General features: G+C 36.9%; 1 protein-coding gene across 4 annotated transcripts in view; it reads left to right on the plus strand.

Moving 5' to 3' along the window:
• The first annotated feature begins 3,056 nt into the window (after positions 1 to 3,056).
• LOC128239075 (neurogenic locus notch homolog protein 1-like) overlaps positions 3,057 to 15,931 on the plus strand; it is a 72,398-nt gene continuing 59,523 nt past the window's right edge. For all 4 annotated transcript variants that reach the window (XM_052955524.1, XM_052955525.1, XM_052955526.1 and 1 more), the window contains exons 1-6: positions 3,057 to 3,179; positions 4,883 to 5,020; positions 5,457 to 5,699; positions 5,962 to 6,084; positions 6,317 to 6,448; positions 6,829 to 6,945. In XM_052955524.1, coding sequence (XP_052811484.1) covers positions 3,134 to 3,179; positions 4,883 to 5,020; positions 5,457 to 5,699; positions 5,962 to 6,084; positions 6,317 to 6,448; positions 6,829 to 6,945 — 799 coding nt within the window. In that variant the 5' untranslated portion in view covers positions 3,057 to 3,133. The remainder of the gene's footprint in view (positions 3,180 to 4,882; positions 5,021 to 5,456; positions 5,700 to 5,961; positions 6,085 to 6,316; positions 6,449 to 6,828; positions 6,946 to 15,931) is intronic.

The raw sequence follows: 15,931 nt of genomic DNA on the forward strand, positions 1-15,931 counted from the left end.
CCAGCTCCAGTCTTGTCAGGTATTTGAACCTGTACCCAGCTCCAGCTGTGACGGGTATTTGATCTGTACCCAGCTTTAGCTGTGACGGGTATTTGAACCTGTACCCAGCTCCAGCTGTGACGGGCATTAGAACCTGTACCCAGTTCCAGCTGTGACGGGTATTTGAACCTGTAGCAAGCTTCAGCTGTGACGGGTATTTGAATCTGTAGCAAGCTTCAGCTGTGACGGGTATTTGAACCTGTACCCAGCTCGAGTTGTGACGGGTATTTGAACCTGTAGCCAGCTCAAGTTGTGTCAGTGGCAAACATGAGATTCGAGCGCCATTGACATCACACGTGAACACGTTTCTCACACGAGAAGAGAAATGAGCTTGAAATGTTTTCGCAATATAAACCAGTCCTGACACTTATTTTTTTGCAAACTGTTGACACTGTCAGGCCTAACGTACAGGCATAAAGAGAGAAAGTCCGGGGTCAATTACACATATCTGTTGTCTAACATTACTTAAATAATGTTAAAATTCACGTGCATGACGGGTCGAGGGTTCGTTCGTTTGTTCTGTTATCGTCACTGTCACCAACACGTGCTGGGTGGATTTTACATGCATTTAAAGTGCGTTACTTTTAATGTCATGATATTCATGTTCAATTTTGAGTCTATTTATGAACGCAATCGACATTCCCGTCAAACCAGGAAGTTAACATTGCATTAAAAGACTTTCTTTCAAATCGTTTATACCTTTAAGAGTATCAATATAATTTGAACACTATGTATTTAAATGCCGAATGATTGTAAGGTAAATACCCCGCGTTCCGTCATTTAAAAGTGGATAATTTCGAAAGAGGTTCTTATCCTTACCCGTAGCCATATCTTGTCTTTCACTATGCTTCACAAATTTAGTCCGATCTTCTGCCACAGAAAAATCACGAGGCTTGTGTTTTTCTCATTGTAAAGGTTGTAGTCTGTATACTGGTATATCTTGCGGACGTTCATTTGAAGACACTCTGCTAAAATTGTTTTATTGCGATGTTAATAAAAATGATAAGAAAAACTGTGGGCAGGGCTGGTATTCATACTAGGGTTTCCCAAAAGTCCATGACAATTGATTCTATATAATTGTTGTGGATGATCTTTATAGAAGACCCTCAACTGAAATTGTTTAATGTATTGCAACCGTGTAGAATAATCATCCGAGGGTTGTTCCAACGGCGCGTGGCAAATACTACACCAAAACTTTCTGATGCCATATTGGTATGATATATTTTTAAAACGATACAATTCTTTGTAAACGATTTATAAACCGTCAATACATCATCTCAGTCTATGAACTTATAAATTTAAATACTCTTTGGGAAACAAATGTGAAGCGCTTTTTGAGTTTAAATAAATGCATTATTATCTTTAAGAACAAGTTGGCTGGCGCACGCCATAAATCCCGTTTTGTTTTGAAGGTGATTTAAGCTCTGAGTTCTATTATTCGGTGTATGCGTATTATTTAACATCAATTTTCTGATTAATTTTCAATTAATGGCGTATTTCCATCAATAATTGTGCATAACTAATTATAAATTAAATTCCTATGACAATGTCCCTGTAATTATTCCGCAGGGAATATATCTCTACAAATAATCCAATTATCATCTCTTTATTGGCGATTATTTATTCCATTTGTTATAATAATTTGATAAAACGTAAGTAAAAAGTATGAGTACATTGCCAACGTGTCTACATTGCCAACGTGACTACATTGCCAACGTGACTACATTTCCAACGTGTCTACATTGCCAACGTGTCTACATTGCCAACATGTCTACATTGCCAACGTGACTACATTTCCACCGTGTCTACGTTGCCAACGTGTCTACATTGCCAACATGTCTACATTGCCAACGTGTCTACATTGCCAACGTGCATATATTGCCAGCGTGTCTACAGTGCCTACATTTCCATCGTGTCTACATTTCCAACGTGTCTATAGTTCCTTCATTTTCATCGTGTCTACATTGCCAACATGTCTACATTGTCAACGTGACTACATTTCCAACGTGACTACATTGCCAACCTGTCTACATTGCCAACGTGTCTGCATTGCCAACTCGTATACATTGCCAACGTGTCTTCATTGCCAACGTGTCTACATTGGCAACGTGTATACATTGCCAATGTGTCTTGATTTCCAACGTGCCTACATTTCCAACGTGTCTACAATGCCAACTTGTCTTTCTTTCTAACGCGTCTATATTGCCAACGTGTCTACATTGCAAACGTGTCTACATTGCTTTCAGTGCCTACAGTAGCTACGTGCCAACAGTGCCTACGTGTTAACAGTGCCTACGTACAAACAGTAGCTACGTGTCAACGAAGCCAACAGTGCCTACGTGCCAACAGTGCCTACGTACATACAGTAGCTACGTGTCAACGAAGCCAACAGTGCCTACGTGCCAACAGTGCCTACGCACATACAGTAGCTACGTGTCAACAAAGCCAACAGTGCCTACGTACATACAGTAGCTACGTGTCAACAAAGCCAACAGTGCCTACGTACATACAGTAGCTATGTGTTAACAAAGCCAACAGTGCCTACGTACATACAGTAGCTACGTGTCAACAAAGCCAACAGTGCCTACGTACATACAGTAGCTACGTGTCAACAAAGCCAACAGTGCCTACGTACATACAGTAGCTACGTGTCAACAAAGCCAACAGTGCCTACGTACATACAGTAGCTATGTGTTATCAAAGCCAACAGTGCCTACGTGTTAAGTGTTTATGATCATTTGGTGAAGCGAGCGTGAATATGATCCGTTTTAAACGATTTTGAAATGTTTGCACATTGTTTTTTCTGCTTTGGATGGTTTACGACCTAAAGGACTCTTTTCGTCTTGTTTAAAATAAGGCCAAAAATCCCCCTGTATGTCAAAACGTTAAGCCAATAGAACTATTCACATTCAAACGGTTCTTCCGTGTTACCTATACGTATTTATTGAATATCAATGATTGGGCTGATCGAAGTAATACAATAGTTGACATTCAAAGTTTTGTTAAAAGACATTGTACGCATGCATGTAGTTGAGTGTAAATAAAACGGAAATGTATAAAAAGGGTGAAAACTAAATAAGACATTGGAATTAAAATGAGTCTTTGTGTGTTTTTATTGTACTTTATCGTGACTAGTAATGGTGAGTTTTTTTCATTTTTATTGTCTCCGATCCATTGCATAAATTAAGCCAACGCCCTATTTATTCAGTTATTCCTGTTGTGTTTTTTCATCAACACGTATTTCGAAGACGAATACAAAAAAGTTTTAATAACGTAACAGAACATAGCATAACATATAGTTTATTGTAATTTAAGGTCTCCGGCCCATACTACAGTTATTCATCTATACAACTTTTAACAACAATATAATACAGTGATGAACAAGGCACATTTTAAAGCAATGAGATATAAATAATATTCTTGCAAACTCCTTTAAACAAATGTTTAAAAATGCAAAGAATCAACATACTTGTAAATTAATATTGCATTCATAAGCATCCGATGTAAGAATAAGATGCATATATTATTATAAAGCACAGGTGAATGATACTGAAACGAATTATCATTACGTTTAAGAAATTTTTCTCTTGTTTTAAAAGCGTTGTAAATATATTTTGAAATCAGTACAATACAATTTTTTGACACTCCTGACATAATAAGACAACGTGATTTTGCGATTATAAATATAGTTCTTCATTCGTATTGCAATAAAGAACACAAAAGCCCAAGCAGTTTACCTTTGGATATATTGATATGTATGATAAACATGAAACTTGATACTTTAAGAAAAGTATATCTTCTTATTATATGCAAAACAAACTTTCCACGCCACGCAAAAATAAATCTGGGTTTGTTCATAAACTCAACAAATGGACCAGCAGTCGACTGTATAAAACTGGTTAATTGTTTGGATCGGTCAAAGTTAGACCAAATGTTTCTTGGTTTGTTAATATTTCACCCAATAATTACTATTAACCAATGAAATCATTGTGAGGAAACTGGCCATAGGATAACCTGTGGATAACTTATCCCTGTTATATACATTGGGCTGCAAACTGGCCATAGGATAACATGTGGATAACTTATCCCTGTTATATACATTGGACTGCAAACTGGCCATAGGATAACATGTGGATAACTTATCCCTGTTATATACATTGGGCTGCAAACTGGCCATGGGATAACCTGTGGATAACTTATCCCTGTTATATACATTGGGCTGCAAACTGGCCATAGGATAACATGTGGATAACTTATCCCTGTTATATACATTGGGCTGCAAACTGGCCATAGGATAACATGTGGATAACTTATCCCTGTTATATACATTGGGCTGCAAACTGGCCATAGGATAACATGTGGATAACTTATCCCTGTTATATACATTGGACTGCAAACTGGCCATAGGATAACCTGTGGATAACTTATCCCTGTTATATACATTGGGCTGCAAACTGGCCATAGGATAACCTTTGGATACGTTATCCCTGTTATATACATTGGGCTGCACACTGTCATAACCACCATTGGTGGCGTATGGGCACTGTCTCTGTCAGAATGGCGGTGTCGAAAATTAAATTTGATGTAAGACATGTGTTATAATAAAAAAATATATGTTATTCTAGTCATCAATCGACATTCGTGACGATTGTGGTTTGGTCTTTGATTCTTCTGGTTATTGTTTTTTTTTTTAAATGTATTGATGTCTAGAATGGTCAATGTAGATCGTTATCTGTGTATATTAATTTATAAATGTAGTTGGCAAAAACTACTCATAGGTTCTGGTATAAACATCAACAGTATTTTGTATAGAAACTATTAATGTGCGTTATGCTATATTCAGCTGAAGATGTGAGTTACCGGGAAACAGGTTGCTATGGTGATGCTTCCGGTGACAGCGACAATCGTCTGGTTGCATCGTGCAGCACGGGGCGTATATACATAAACGATATTCTTGTTGGAACAAAACCAGCATCGGTCGGTATGTAAGACAAATACTAATTTCGTTCGATGGAAAATATAATTTATATAATTAATCCGAATACAAGGGATTTTGCTTTTGCGTAAACAATATAAACATCAAACGGAGTTAGTCCGATCTCGGAGAAACTCTGTCGCATATATCTTGCTCTATGCTCTAACCGCATTTATAACTTGAAACACATACACATTAAATGCATAGGGTATTCATGGAACACTTGTTAACTGTTCACCTTCTGTGGACCTCCCGACATGTTTCTGCCTTGTTGAAGCCCGGCTGCATTCTTTTCGACATACAATACATAGTTATGTGCACGCAATGTTGTACTGTTCTTCCATCAACCAGCCTTGAATCACCCGTCATTTCCTGCATGAGCTGTACCTATAGCACCTTCTCATTGTCCTTTGCGCAAAATGATGGCACTTTCCATTTTCAGGTTGTCCATCTGTGGACCACCAGTCTTTTCCCGCCCTGGCAGAGACATGCTGCACCTACAACACGTCTACAGACTGTGTGAGGCCCTACACTGGGTTCTCACTCATGGCCTATCTGTCCGACTGTACGGGCGCAGTGAAGTGCGAAAAGCAGGTTATCTGGGACGTGATGGTGTGTGATACGGCAGTACATGTATACCCTACATTCAGCTCCTATATGGTGCTGGACTACGTGTGCAGAACAAGTAAGGACTGTTGTTCATACTTACATCTATACGTACACGTTAATGAAACGGAATCAGTTAATGTTGTCGTTTAACAAATGTATACACGACTCATGCTTATTATATTTATGAGAATGTGCATGTAACAACGTTAACCCCATCTGGGGCGGGTGTTGAGGCGGTGGCGATGCCTGAACAGCCAGTGGAATTGGACTATGAATGCAAATACCACCCATTCAATACCATTATTTTTCTCTCTCTCATGTATGTTCTGCTTTCCCAGCTGGAGTGTTCGGTTCCCCATGTGATGGCGTGACGGACTGTCGGTACGCGCGCCCGGAGTGCCAGGACCAGGTTTGTGGATGTGAAGACGATTACTCCTATGTCGGCGGGGAATGCGTCCTCGGTAAGTTGGCATACACTATTTATACTTTGAAATTAGATGTAGAAACCTGACATGTATCGACAACAACTGTCGCATCGGCGGACATTGCGTCCACCATGGAGGTCAAGGTGTCCGGAAGCTGACAAATGAATCTTGATAGAGAAGTGAACTCCTTTTTGAATGAGTGAAACTTGGCTGATCCATTGTACATCATTTGCAGACTGTTAATGTTTTTTTTAATCTTCTGTTTCAGACGGGTCGACGGGCGGCGAATGTTTGCTGCAGGCCAGCGTCCCATGCACGGACCCGAACGCGGAGTGCTCGTATAGCGGTATCTGCCAGTGTCGGGTCGGCTTCCGGCTTATAGATGACAGATGCACTGAAGGTGTGTACATAAAGGAAGTGTCGACGAGATTAAATAATCTTTTTTTGTGACAGACGACACAATTAAATAACGATTGATCAAACAAATGACAAACGGGAAGCATCTACGTCCAATGTACTGTAACTATCCTTTTCTTTAACACGATATTTTCTTTATAGCTACGCCCCTTTATTTAAGCCCAACGCGCTAGTTGGGTCCGGAGTCATGCCCCCCCCCCCCCCCCCCCCCCCCCTGGAATGATGATATTTTCTAATGTCGCATTTTCGCGATTTTAAAACTAAAATTTTTCGTATCGTCGAGTGACACAAGTGGGAGTTGTCTGTACAACCTCCCGTGATTTTTATCCTGCGTCTTTCCATCTCATTTCCGTCTCATTCCAGGTGACGACGGTCTACAGAGGGTGACGAGTTGTTACGGCGACAGGATCTCACTGTCTTGTGAGACTGGAGGGATCTACATCGTGGATATCAGTGTGGCGGCAAAACAGTTACAAACCAGTAAGATCTTCCATGATATTGCTGAATTAATTATTTGTATTTAAGATGTTACCACATAATAGATAATTAATGTTACACTAGAAGTTTAAAAAAAAAAGAAAAAAAAGAAGAGGAAAAACCAGTTTTCTTTATTGGGAAAGTATGATCACAGCTAGTTCCAATTGTATTGTCAGTAAAAAAATAGAAGCTGATATAGAAAGTTTCAATTTTCTCTGCTTTAATACAATATATAAATACTTTCGGAAAACATCAAAATAGCGTTTTGAACTCACGGTGATTTAAGTTTTTTAACTTATATTATAACAAAGGCCCGCCATTTCCTTGAGTATCATTTACGCGTTGTTCGATGCTATCTGACTATCCTCCAAATACCAAATACATAACTAAAACTGTTTGTGAACATTTAAAGTACGAGATATAAACAAAATACAGTAAAACTGCAATGTAGCTATGTACTGTAGCTTGAATGAAATTCTTTTGAAAGTGACTGGCGAAATAAAATGTCTGCCATATTAATTTGTGTGTCCGTCCACAAGTAAATACCCTAAAGAAATATTTGATTTTTTTTAATCAAATACTTTAGAATGATAATGCATCAAATAAAACTCCAGATGGATAGTACGTAAAGAAATAGCTTAGATGGATATGGTATAAAGAAATAGCCTAGACGGTTATTGTATAAAGAAATAGCCTAGATGGTTATGGTATAAAGAAATAGCCTAGACGGTTATTGTATAAAGAAATAGCCTAGATGGATATTGTATAAAGAAATAGCCTAGATGGATATGGTATAAAGAAATAGCCTAGATGGTTATGGTATAAAGAAATAGCCTAGATGGATATTGTATAAAGAAATAGCCTAGATGGTTATTGTATAAAGAAATAGCCTAGATGGTTATGGTATAAAGAAATAGCCTAGATGGATATGGTATAAAGGAATAGCCTAGATGGTTATTGTATAAAGAAATAGCCTAGATGGTTATGGTATAAAGAAATAGCCTAGATGGTTATGGTATAAAGAAATAGCCTAGATGATTATGGTATAAAGAAATAGCCTAGATGGTTATTGTATAAAGAAATAGCCTAGATGGTTATTGTATAAAGAAATAGCCTAGATGGTTATTGTATAAAGGAATAGCCTAGATGGTTATTGTATAAAGACATAGCCTAGATGGATATTGTATAAAGAAATAGCCTAGATGGTTATTGTATAAAGAAATAGCCTAGATGGATATTGTATAAAGAAATAGCCTAGATGGTTATTGTATAAAGAAATAGCCTAGGTGGATATTGTATAAAGAAATAGCCTAGATGGTTATTGTATAAAGAAATCGCCTAGATGGATATTGTATAAAGAAATAGCCTAGATGGATATTGTATAAAGAAATAGCCTAGATGGATATTGTATAAAGAAATAGCCTAGATGGTTATTGTATAAAGAAATAGCCTAGATGGTTATTGTATAAAGAAATAGCCTAGATGGATATGGTATAAAGAAATAGCCTAGATGGTTATTGTATAAAGAAATAGCCTAGATGGTTATGGTATAAAGAAATAGCCTAGATGGATATTGTATAAAGAAATAGCCTAGATGGTTATTGTATAAAGAAATAGCCTAGATGGTTATTGTACAAAGAAATAGCCTAGATGGTTATTGTATAAAGAAATAGCCTAGATGGATATTGTATAAAGAAATAGCCTAGATGGTTATTGTATAAAGAAATAGCCTAGATGGTTATTGTATAAAGGAATAGCCTAGATGGTTATTGTATAAAGAAATAGCCTAGATGGTTATGGTATAAAGGAATAGCCTAGATGGATATTGTATAAAGAAATAGCCTAGGTGGATATGGTATAAAGGAATAGCCTAGGTGGATATGGTATAAAGAAATAGCCTAGATGGTTATTGTATAAAGAAATAGCCTAGATGGTTATTGTATAAAGGAATAGCCTAGATGGTTATTGTATAAAGGAATAGCCTAGATGGATATTGTATAAAGAAATAGCCTAGATGGTTATTGTATAAAGAAATAGCCTAGATGGTTATGGTATAAAGAAATAGCCTAGATGGATATTGTATAAAGAAATAGCCTAGATGGTTATTATATAAAGAAATAGCCTAGATGGTTATTGTACAAAGAAATAGCCTAGATGGTTATTGTATAAAGAAATAGCCTAGATGGATATTGTATAAAGAAATAGCCTAGATGATTATTGTATAAAGAAATAGCCTAGATGGTTATTGTATAAAGAAATAGCCTAGATGGTTATGGTATAAAGAAATAGCCTAGATGGATATTGTATAAAGAAATAGCCTAGATGGATATGGTATAAAGGAAGAGCCTAGGTGGATATGGTATAAAGAAATAGCCTAGATGGTTATTGTATAAAGAAATAGCCTAGATGGTTATTGTATAAAGGAATAGCCTAGATGGTTATGGTATAAAGGAATAGCCTAGTTGGATATTGTATAAAGGAATAGCCTAGATGGATATGGTATAAAGGAATAGCCTAGGTGGATATGGTATAAAGAAATAGCCTAGATGGATATGGTATAAAGGAATAGCCTAGATGGTTATTGTATAAAAAAATAGCCTAGATGGTTATGATATAAAGGAATAGCCTAGATGGTTATTGTATAAAGGAATAGCCTAGATGGTTATTGTATAAAGAAATAGCCAAGATGGTTATTGTATAAAGAAATAGCCTAGATGGTTATTGTATAAAGAAATTGCCTAGATGGTTATTGTATAAAGGAATAGCCTAGATGGTTATTGTATATAGAAATAGCCTAGATGGTTATTGTATAAATAAATAGCCTAGATGGTTATTGTATAAAGAAATAGCCTAGATGGATATGGTATAAAGAAATAGCCTAGATGGTTATTGTATAAAGAAATAGCCTAGATGGATATGGTATAAAGGAATAGCCTAGATGGTTATTGTATAAAGGAATAGCCTAGATGGTTATTGTATAAAGAAATAGCCTAGATGGTTATTGTATAAAGGAAAAGCCTAGATGGATATGGTATAAAGGAATAGCCCAGATGGTTATTGTATAAAAAATAGCCTAGATGGTTATGGTATAAAGAAATAGCCTAGATGGATATTGTATAAAAAAATAGCCTAGATGGTTATGGTATAAAGAAATAGCCTAGATGGATATTGTATAAAGAAATAGCCTAGATGGTTATGGTATAAAGAAATAGCCTAGATGGATATTGTATAAAGAAATAGCCTAGATGGATATTGGATAAAGAAATACCCTAGATGGATATTGTATAAAGAAATAGCCTAGATGGATAGTACATACAGAAATGTCCTAGATACATTTCTTGATGGGTAGTGCATACAGTAATACCCTAGATGGGTAGTGCATACAGTAATACTCTAGATGGATAGGGCAGTCGGTAATACCCTAGATGGATAGTGTATTCAGTAATACCCTAGATGGATAGTGCATAACGTAAAACCCTAGATGGATAGTGCATTCAGTAATAGCCTAGATGGATATTGCATGAAGTAATAACCTAGATAGATAGTGCATAAAGTAATACCCTAGATGGTCAGTGCATTCAGTAATACCCTAGATGGGTAGTGCATACAGTAATACCCTAAATGGATATTGCATACAGAAATAGCATGATTGATATTGCATACAGAAATAGCCTAGATTGATAGTGCATACAGTAGTAGCCTAGATGGATAGTGCATACAGTAATACCCTAGATGGATAGTGGATAAGTAATATCCTAGATGGATAGTGCATACAGTAATAGCCTAGATGGATAGTGCATACAGTAATAGCCTAGATTGATAGTGCATACAGTGGTAGCCTAGATGGATAGTGCATACAGTAATAGCCTATATGGATAGTGCTTACATAAATATCCTAGATGGATAGTGCATACAGTAATAACCTAGATGGATAGTGCATACAGTAATAACCTAGATGGATAGTGCTTACATAAATATCCTAGATGGATAGTGCATACAGTAGTAGCCTAGATGGATAGTGCATACAGTAATAGCCTAGATGGATAGTGCTTACATAAATATCCTAGATGGATAGTTCATACAGTAATATCCTAGATGGATAGTGCATACAGTAATAGCCTAGATGGATAGTGCATACAGTAATAGCCTAGATTGATAGTGCATACAGTAATAGCCTAGATTGATAGTGCATACAGTAGTAGCCTAGATGGATAGTGCATACAGAAATACCCTAGATGGATAGTGCATACATAAATATCCTAGATGGATAGTGCATACAGTAATAGCCTAGATGGATAGGGCATACAGTAATAGCCTAGAAGGATAGTACATACAGAAATAGCCTAGATGGATAGGGCATACAGTAATATCCTAGATGGATAGTGCATACAGTAATAGCCTAGATGGATATGGCATACAGTAATAGCCTATATGGATAGTGCTTACATAAATATCCTAGATGGACAGTGCATACAGTAATAACCTAGATGGATAGTGCATACAGTAATAGCCTAGATGGATAGTGCTTACATAAATATCCTAGATGGATAGTGCATACAGTAGTAGCCTAGATGGATAGTGCATACAGTAATAGCCTAGATGGATAGTGCTTACATAAATATCCTAGATGGATAGTTCATACAGTAATATCCTAGATGGATAGTGCATACAGTAATAGCCTAGATGGATAGTGCATACAGTAATAGCCTAGATTGATAGTGCATACAGTAATAGCCTAGATTGATAGTGCATACAGTAGTAGCCTAGATGGATAGTGCATACAGAAATAGCCTAGATGGATAGTGCATACAGAAATAGCCTAGATGGATAGTGCATACATAAATATCCTAGATGGATAGTGCATACAGTAATAGCCTAGATGGATAGGGCATACAGTAATAGCCTAGATGGATAGTGCATACAGAAATAGCCTAGATGGATAGTGCATACAGTAATATCCTAGATGGATAGTGCATACAGTAATATCCTAGATGGATAGTGCATACATAAATTTCCTAGATGGATAGTGCATACAGTAATAGCCTAGATGGATAGGGCATACAGTAATAGCCTAGAAGGATAGTACATACAGAAATAGCCTAGATGGATAGGGCATACAGTAATATCCTAGATGGATAGTGCATACAGTAATAGCCTAGATGGATAGGGCATACAGTAATAGCCTAGATGGATAGTGCATACAGTAATATCCTAGATGGATAGTGCATACAGTAATATCCTAGATGGATAGTGCATACAGTAATAGCCTAGATGGATAGGGCATACAGTAATAGCCTAGATGGATAGTGCATACAGTAATATCCTAGATGGATAGTGCATACAGTAATATCCTAGATGGATAGTGCATACAGTAATATCCTAGATGGATAGTGCATACAGTAATAGCCTAGATGGATAGGGCATACAGTAATAGCCTAGATGGATAGTGCATACAGAAATAGCCTAGATGGATAGTGCATACAGAAATAGCCTAGATGGATAGTGCATACAGAAATAGCCTAGATGGATAGGGCATACAGAAATAGCCTAGATGGATAGTGCATACAGTAATAGTCTAGATGTATAGGGCATACAGTAATATCCTAGATGGATAGTGGATACAGAGATTGCCTAGATGGATAGTACATACAGAAATAGCCTAGATGGATAGTGCATACAGAAATAGCCTAGATGGATAGGGCATACAGTAATAGCCTAGATGGATAGGGCATACAGTAATATCCTAGATGGATAGTGGATACAGAGATTGCCTAGATGGATAGGGCATACAGTAATAGCCTAGATGGATAGTGCATACAGTAATAGCCTAGATGTATAGGGCATACATTAATATCCTAGATGGATAGTGCTTAAAGAAATAGCTTTGATGGATAAGGCATACAGTAATAGCCTAGACTGATAGTACATACAGTAATATCTTAGATGAATAGTGCATACAGACATAGCTTTGATGGATAAGGCATTCAGTAATATCCTAGATTGATAGTGCATACAGTAATAGCCTAACTGGATACTGCATACAGAAATAGCATAGATAGATAGTGCATACAGAGATTGCCTAGAAGGATAGTGCATACAGTAATAGCCTAGATCGATAAAGCATACAGTAATAGCCTAGATGGATAGTGCATACAGTAATAGCCTAGATGGATAGTGCATACAGTAATAGCCTAGATGGATAGTGCATACAGTAATAGCCTAGATGGATAGTGCATACAGTAATAGACTAGATGGATAGTGCATACAGTAATAGCCTAGATGGATAGTGCTTACAGTAATACCCTAGATGGATAGTGCATACAGTAATAGACTAGATGGATAGTGCATACAGTAATACCCTAGATGGATAGGGCATACAGTAATATCCTAGATGGATAGTGCATACAGAGATTGTCTAGAAGGATAGTGCATACAGTAATAGCCTAGATGGATAGTGCATACAGTAATAGCCTAGATGGATAGTGCATACAGTAATAGACTAGATGGATAGTGCATACAGTAATAGCCTAGATGGATAGTGCATACAGTAATAGCCTAGATGGATGGTACATAAAGAAATAACCTATATTGATAGTGCATACAGCAATAGCCTAGATGGATAGTACATACAGTAATAGCCTAGATGGATAGTGCATACAGTAATATCCTAGATGGATAGGGCATTCAGCAATAGCCTAGATGGATAGTACAAACAGTAATAGCCTAGATGGATAGGGCATACAGTAATATCCTAGATGGATAGTGCATACAGTAATAGCCTAGATTGATAGTGCATACAGTAATATCCTAGATGGATAGTGCATACAGTAATATCCTAGATGGATAGTGCATACAGTAATATCCTAGATGGATAGGGCATACAGTAATAGCCTAGATGGATAGTGCATACAGTAATATCCTAGATGGATAGCGCATACAGTAATAGCCTAGTTGGATAGTACATACAGTAATAGCCTAGATGGATAGGGCATACAGTAATATCCTAGATGGATAGTGCATACAGTAATATCCTAGATGGATAGTACATACAGTAATATCCTAGATGGATAGTACATAAAGTAATATCCTAGATGGATAGTGCATACAGTAACATCCTAGATGGATAGTACATACAGTAATATCCTAGATGGATAGTGCATACAGTAATATCCTAGATGGATAGTGCATACAGTAATAGCCTAGATGGATAGGGCATACAGTAATAGCCTAGATGGATAGTGCATACAGTAATATCCTAGATGGATAGTGCATACAGTAATATCCTAAATGGATAGGGCATGAAGTAATAACCTAGATGGATAGTGCATACAGTAATATCCTAGATGGATAGTGCATACAGTAATATCCTAGATGGATAGTGCATACAGTAATATCCTAGATGGATAGTACATACAGTAATATCCTAGATGGATAGTACAAACAGTAATATCCTAGATGGATAGTGCATACAGTAATATCCTAGATGGATAGGGCATACAGTAATATCCTAGATGGATAGTGCATACAGTAATATCCTAGATGGATAGTACATACAGTAATATCCTAGATGGATAGTGCATACAGTAATATCCTAGATGGATAGTACATACAGTAATATCCTAGATGGATAGTACATACAGTAATATCCTAGATGGATAGTGCATACAGTAATATCCTAGATGGATAGTACATACAGTAATATCCTAGATGGATAGTTCATACAGTAATAGCCTAGATGGATAAGGCATACAGTAATAGCCTAGATGGATAGGGCATACAGTAATAGCCTAGATGGATAGGGCATACAGTAATATCCTAGATGGATAGTGCATACAGTAATAGCCTAGATGGATAGTTCATACAGTAATATCCTAGATGGATAGTGCATACAGTAATAGCCTAGATGGATAGTTCATACAGTAATATCCTAGATGGATAGTGCATACAGTAATATCCTAGATGGATAGTTCATACAGTAATAGCCTAGATGGATAGGGCATACAGTAATATCCTAGATGGATAGTTCATACAGTAATAGCCTAGATTGATAGTGCATACAGTGGTAGCCTAGATGGATAGTGCATACAGTAATATCCTAGATGGATAGTGCATACAGTAATATCCTAGATGGATAGTGCATACAGTAATAGCCTAGATGGATAGTGCATACTGTAATAGCCTAGATTGATAGTGCATACAGTAATATCCTAGATGGATAGGGCATACAGTAATATCCTAGATGGATAGTGCATACAGTAATAGCCTAGATGGATAGGGCATACAGTAATATCCTAGATGGATAGTGCATACAGTAATATCCTAGATGGATAGTACATACAGTAATAGCCTAGATGGATAGGGCATACAGTAATATCCTAGATGGATAGGGCATACAGTAATAGCCTAGATGGATAGGGCATACAGTAATATCCTAGATGGATAGTGCATACAGTAATATCCTAGATGGATAGTGCATACAGTAATACCCTAGATGGATAGTGCTTACAGAAATTACCTATATTGATAGTGCATACAGTAATAGCCTAGATGGATAGTGCATACAGTAATATCCTAGATGGATAGTGCATACAGTAATACCCTAGATGGATAGTGCTTACAGAAATAGCCTAGATGGATAGTACATAAAGAAATAACCTATATTGATAGTGCATACAGTAATATCCTAGATGGATAGGGCATACAGTAAAAGCCTAGATGGATAGTGCATACAGTAATACCCTAGATGGATAGTACATACAGTAATAGCCTAGATGGATAGTACATAAAGAAATAGCCTAGATGGATAGGGCATACAGAAATAGCCTAGATGGATAGTACATAAAGAAATAGCCTAGATGGATAGGGCATACAGAAATAGCCTAGATGGATAGTACATAAAGAAATAGCCTAGATGGATAGGGCATACAGAAATAGCCTAGATGGATAGGGCATACAGAAATAGCCTAGATGGATAGTGCATACAGTAATA

This window comes from Mya arenaria, chromosome 6 (genome assembly GCF_026914265.1).
Source record: "Mya arenaria isolate MELC-2E11 chromosome 6, ASM2691426v1".
Classification (NCBI taxonomy): Eukaryota; Metazoa; Mollusca; class Bivalvia; order Myida; family Myidae; genus Mya; species Mya arenaria.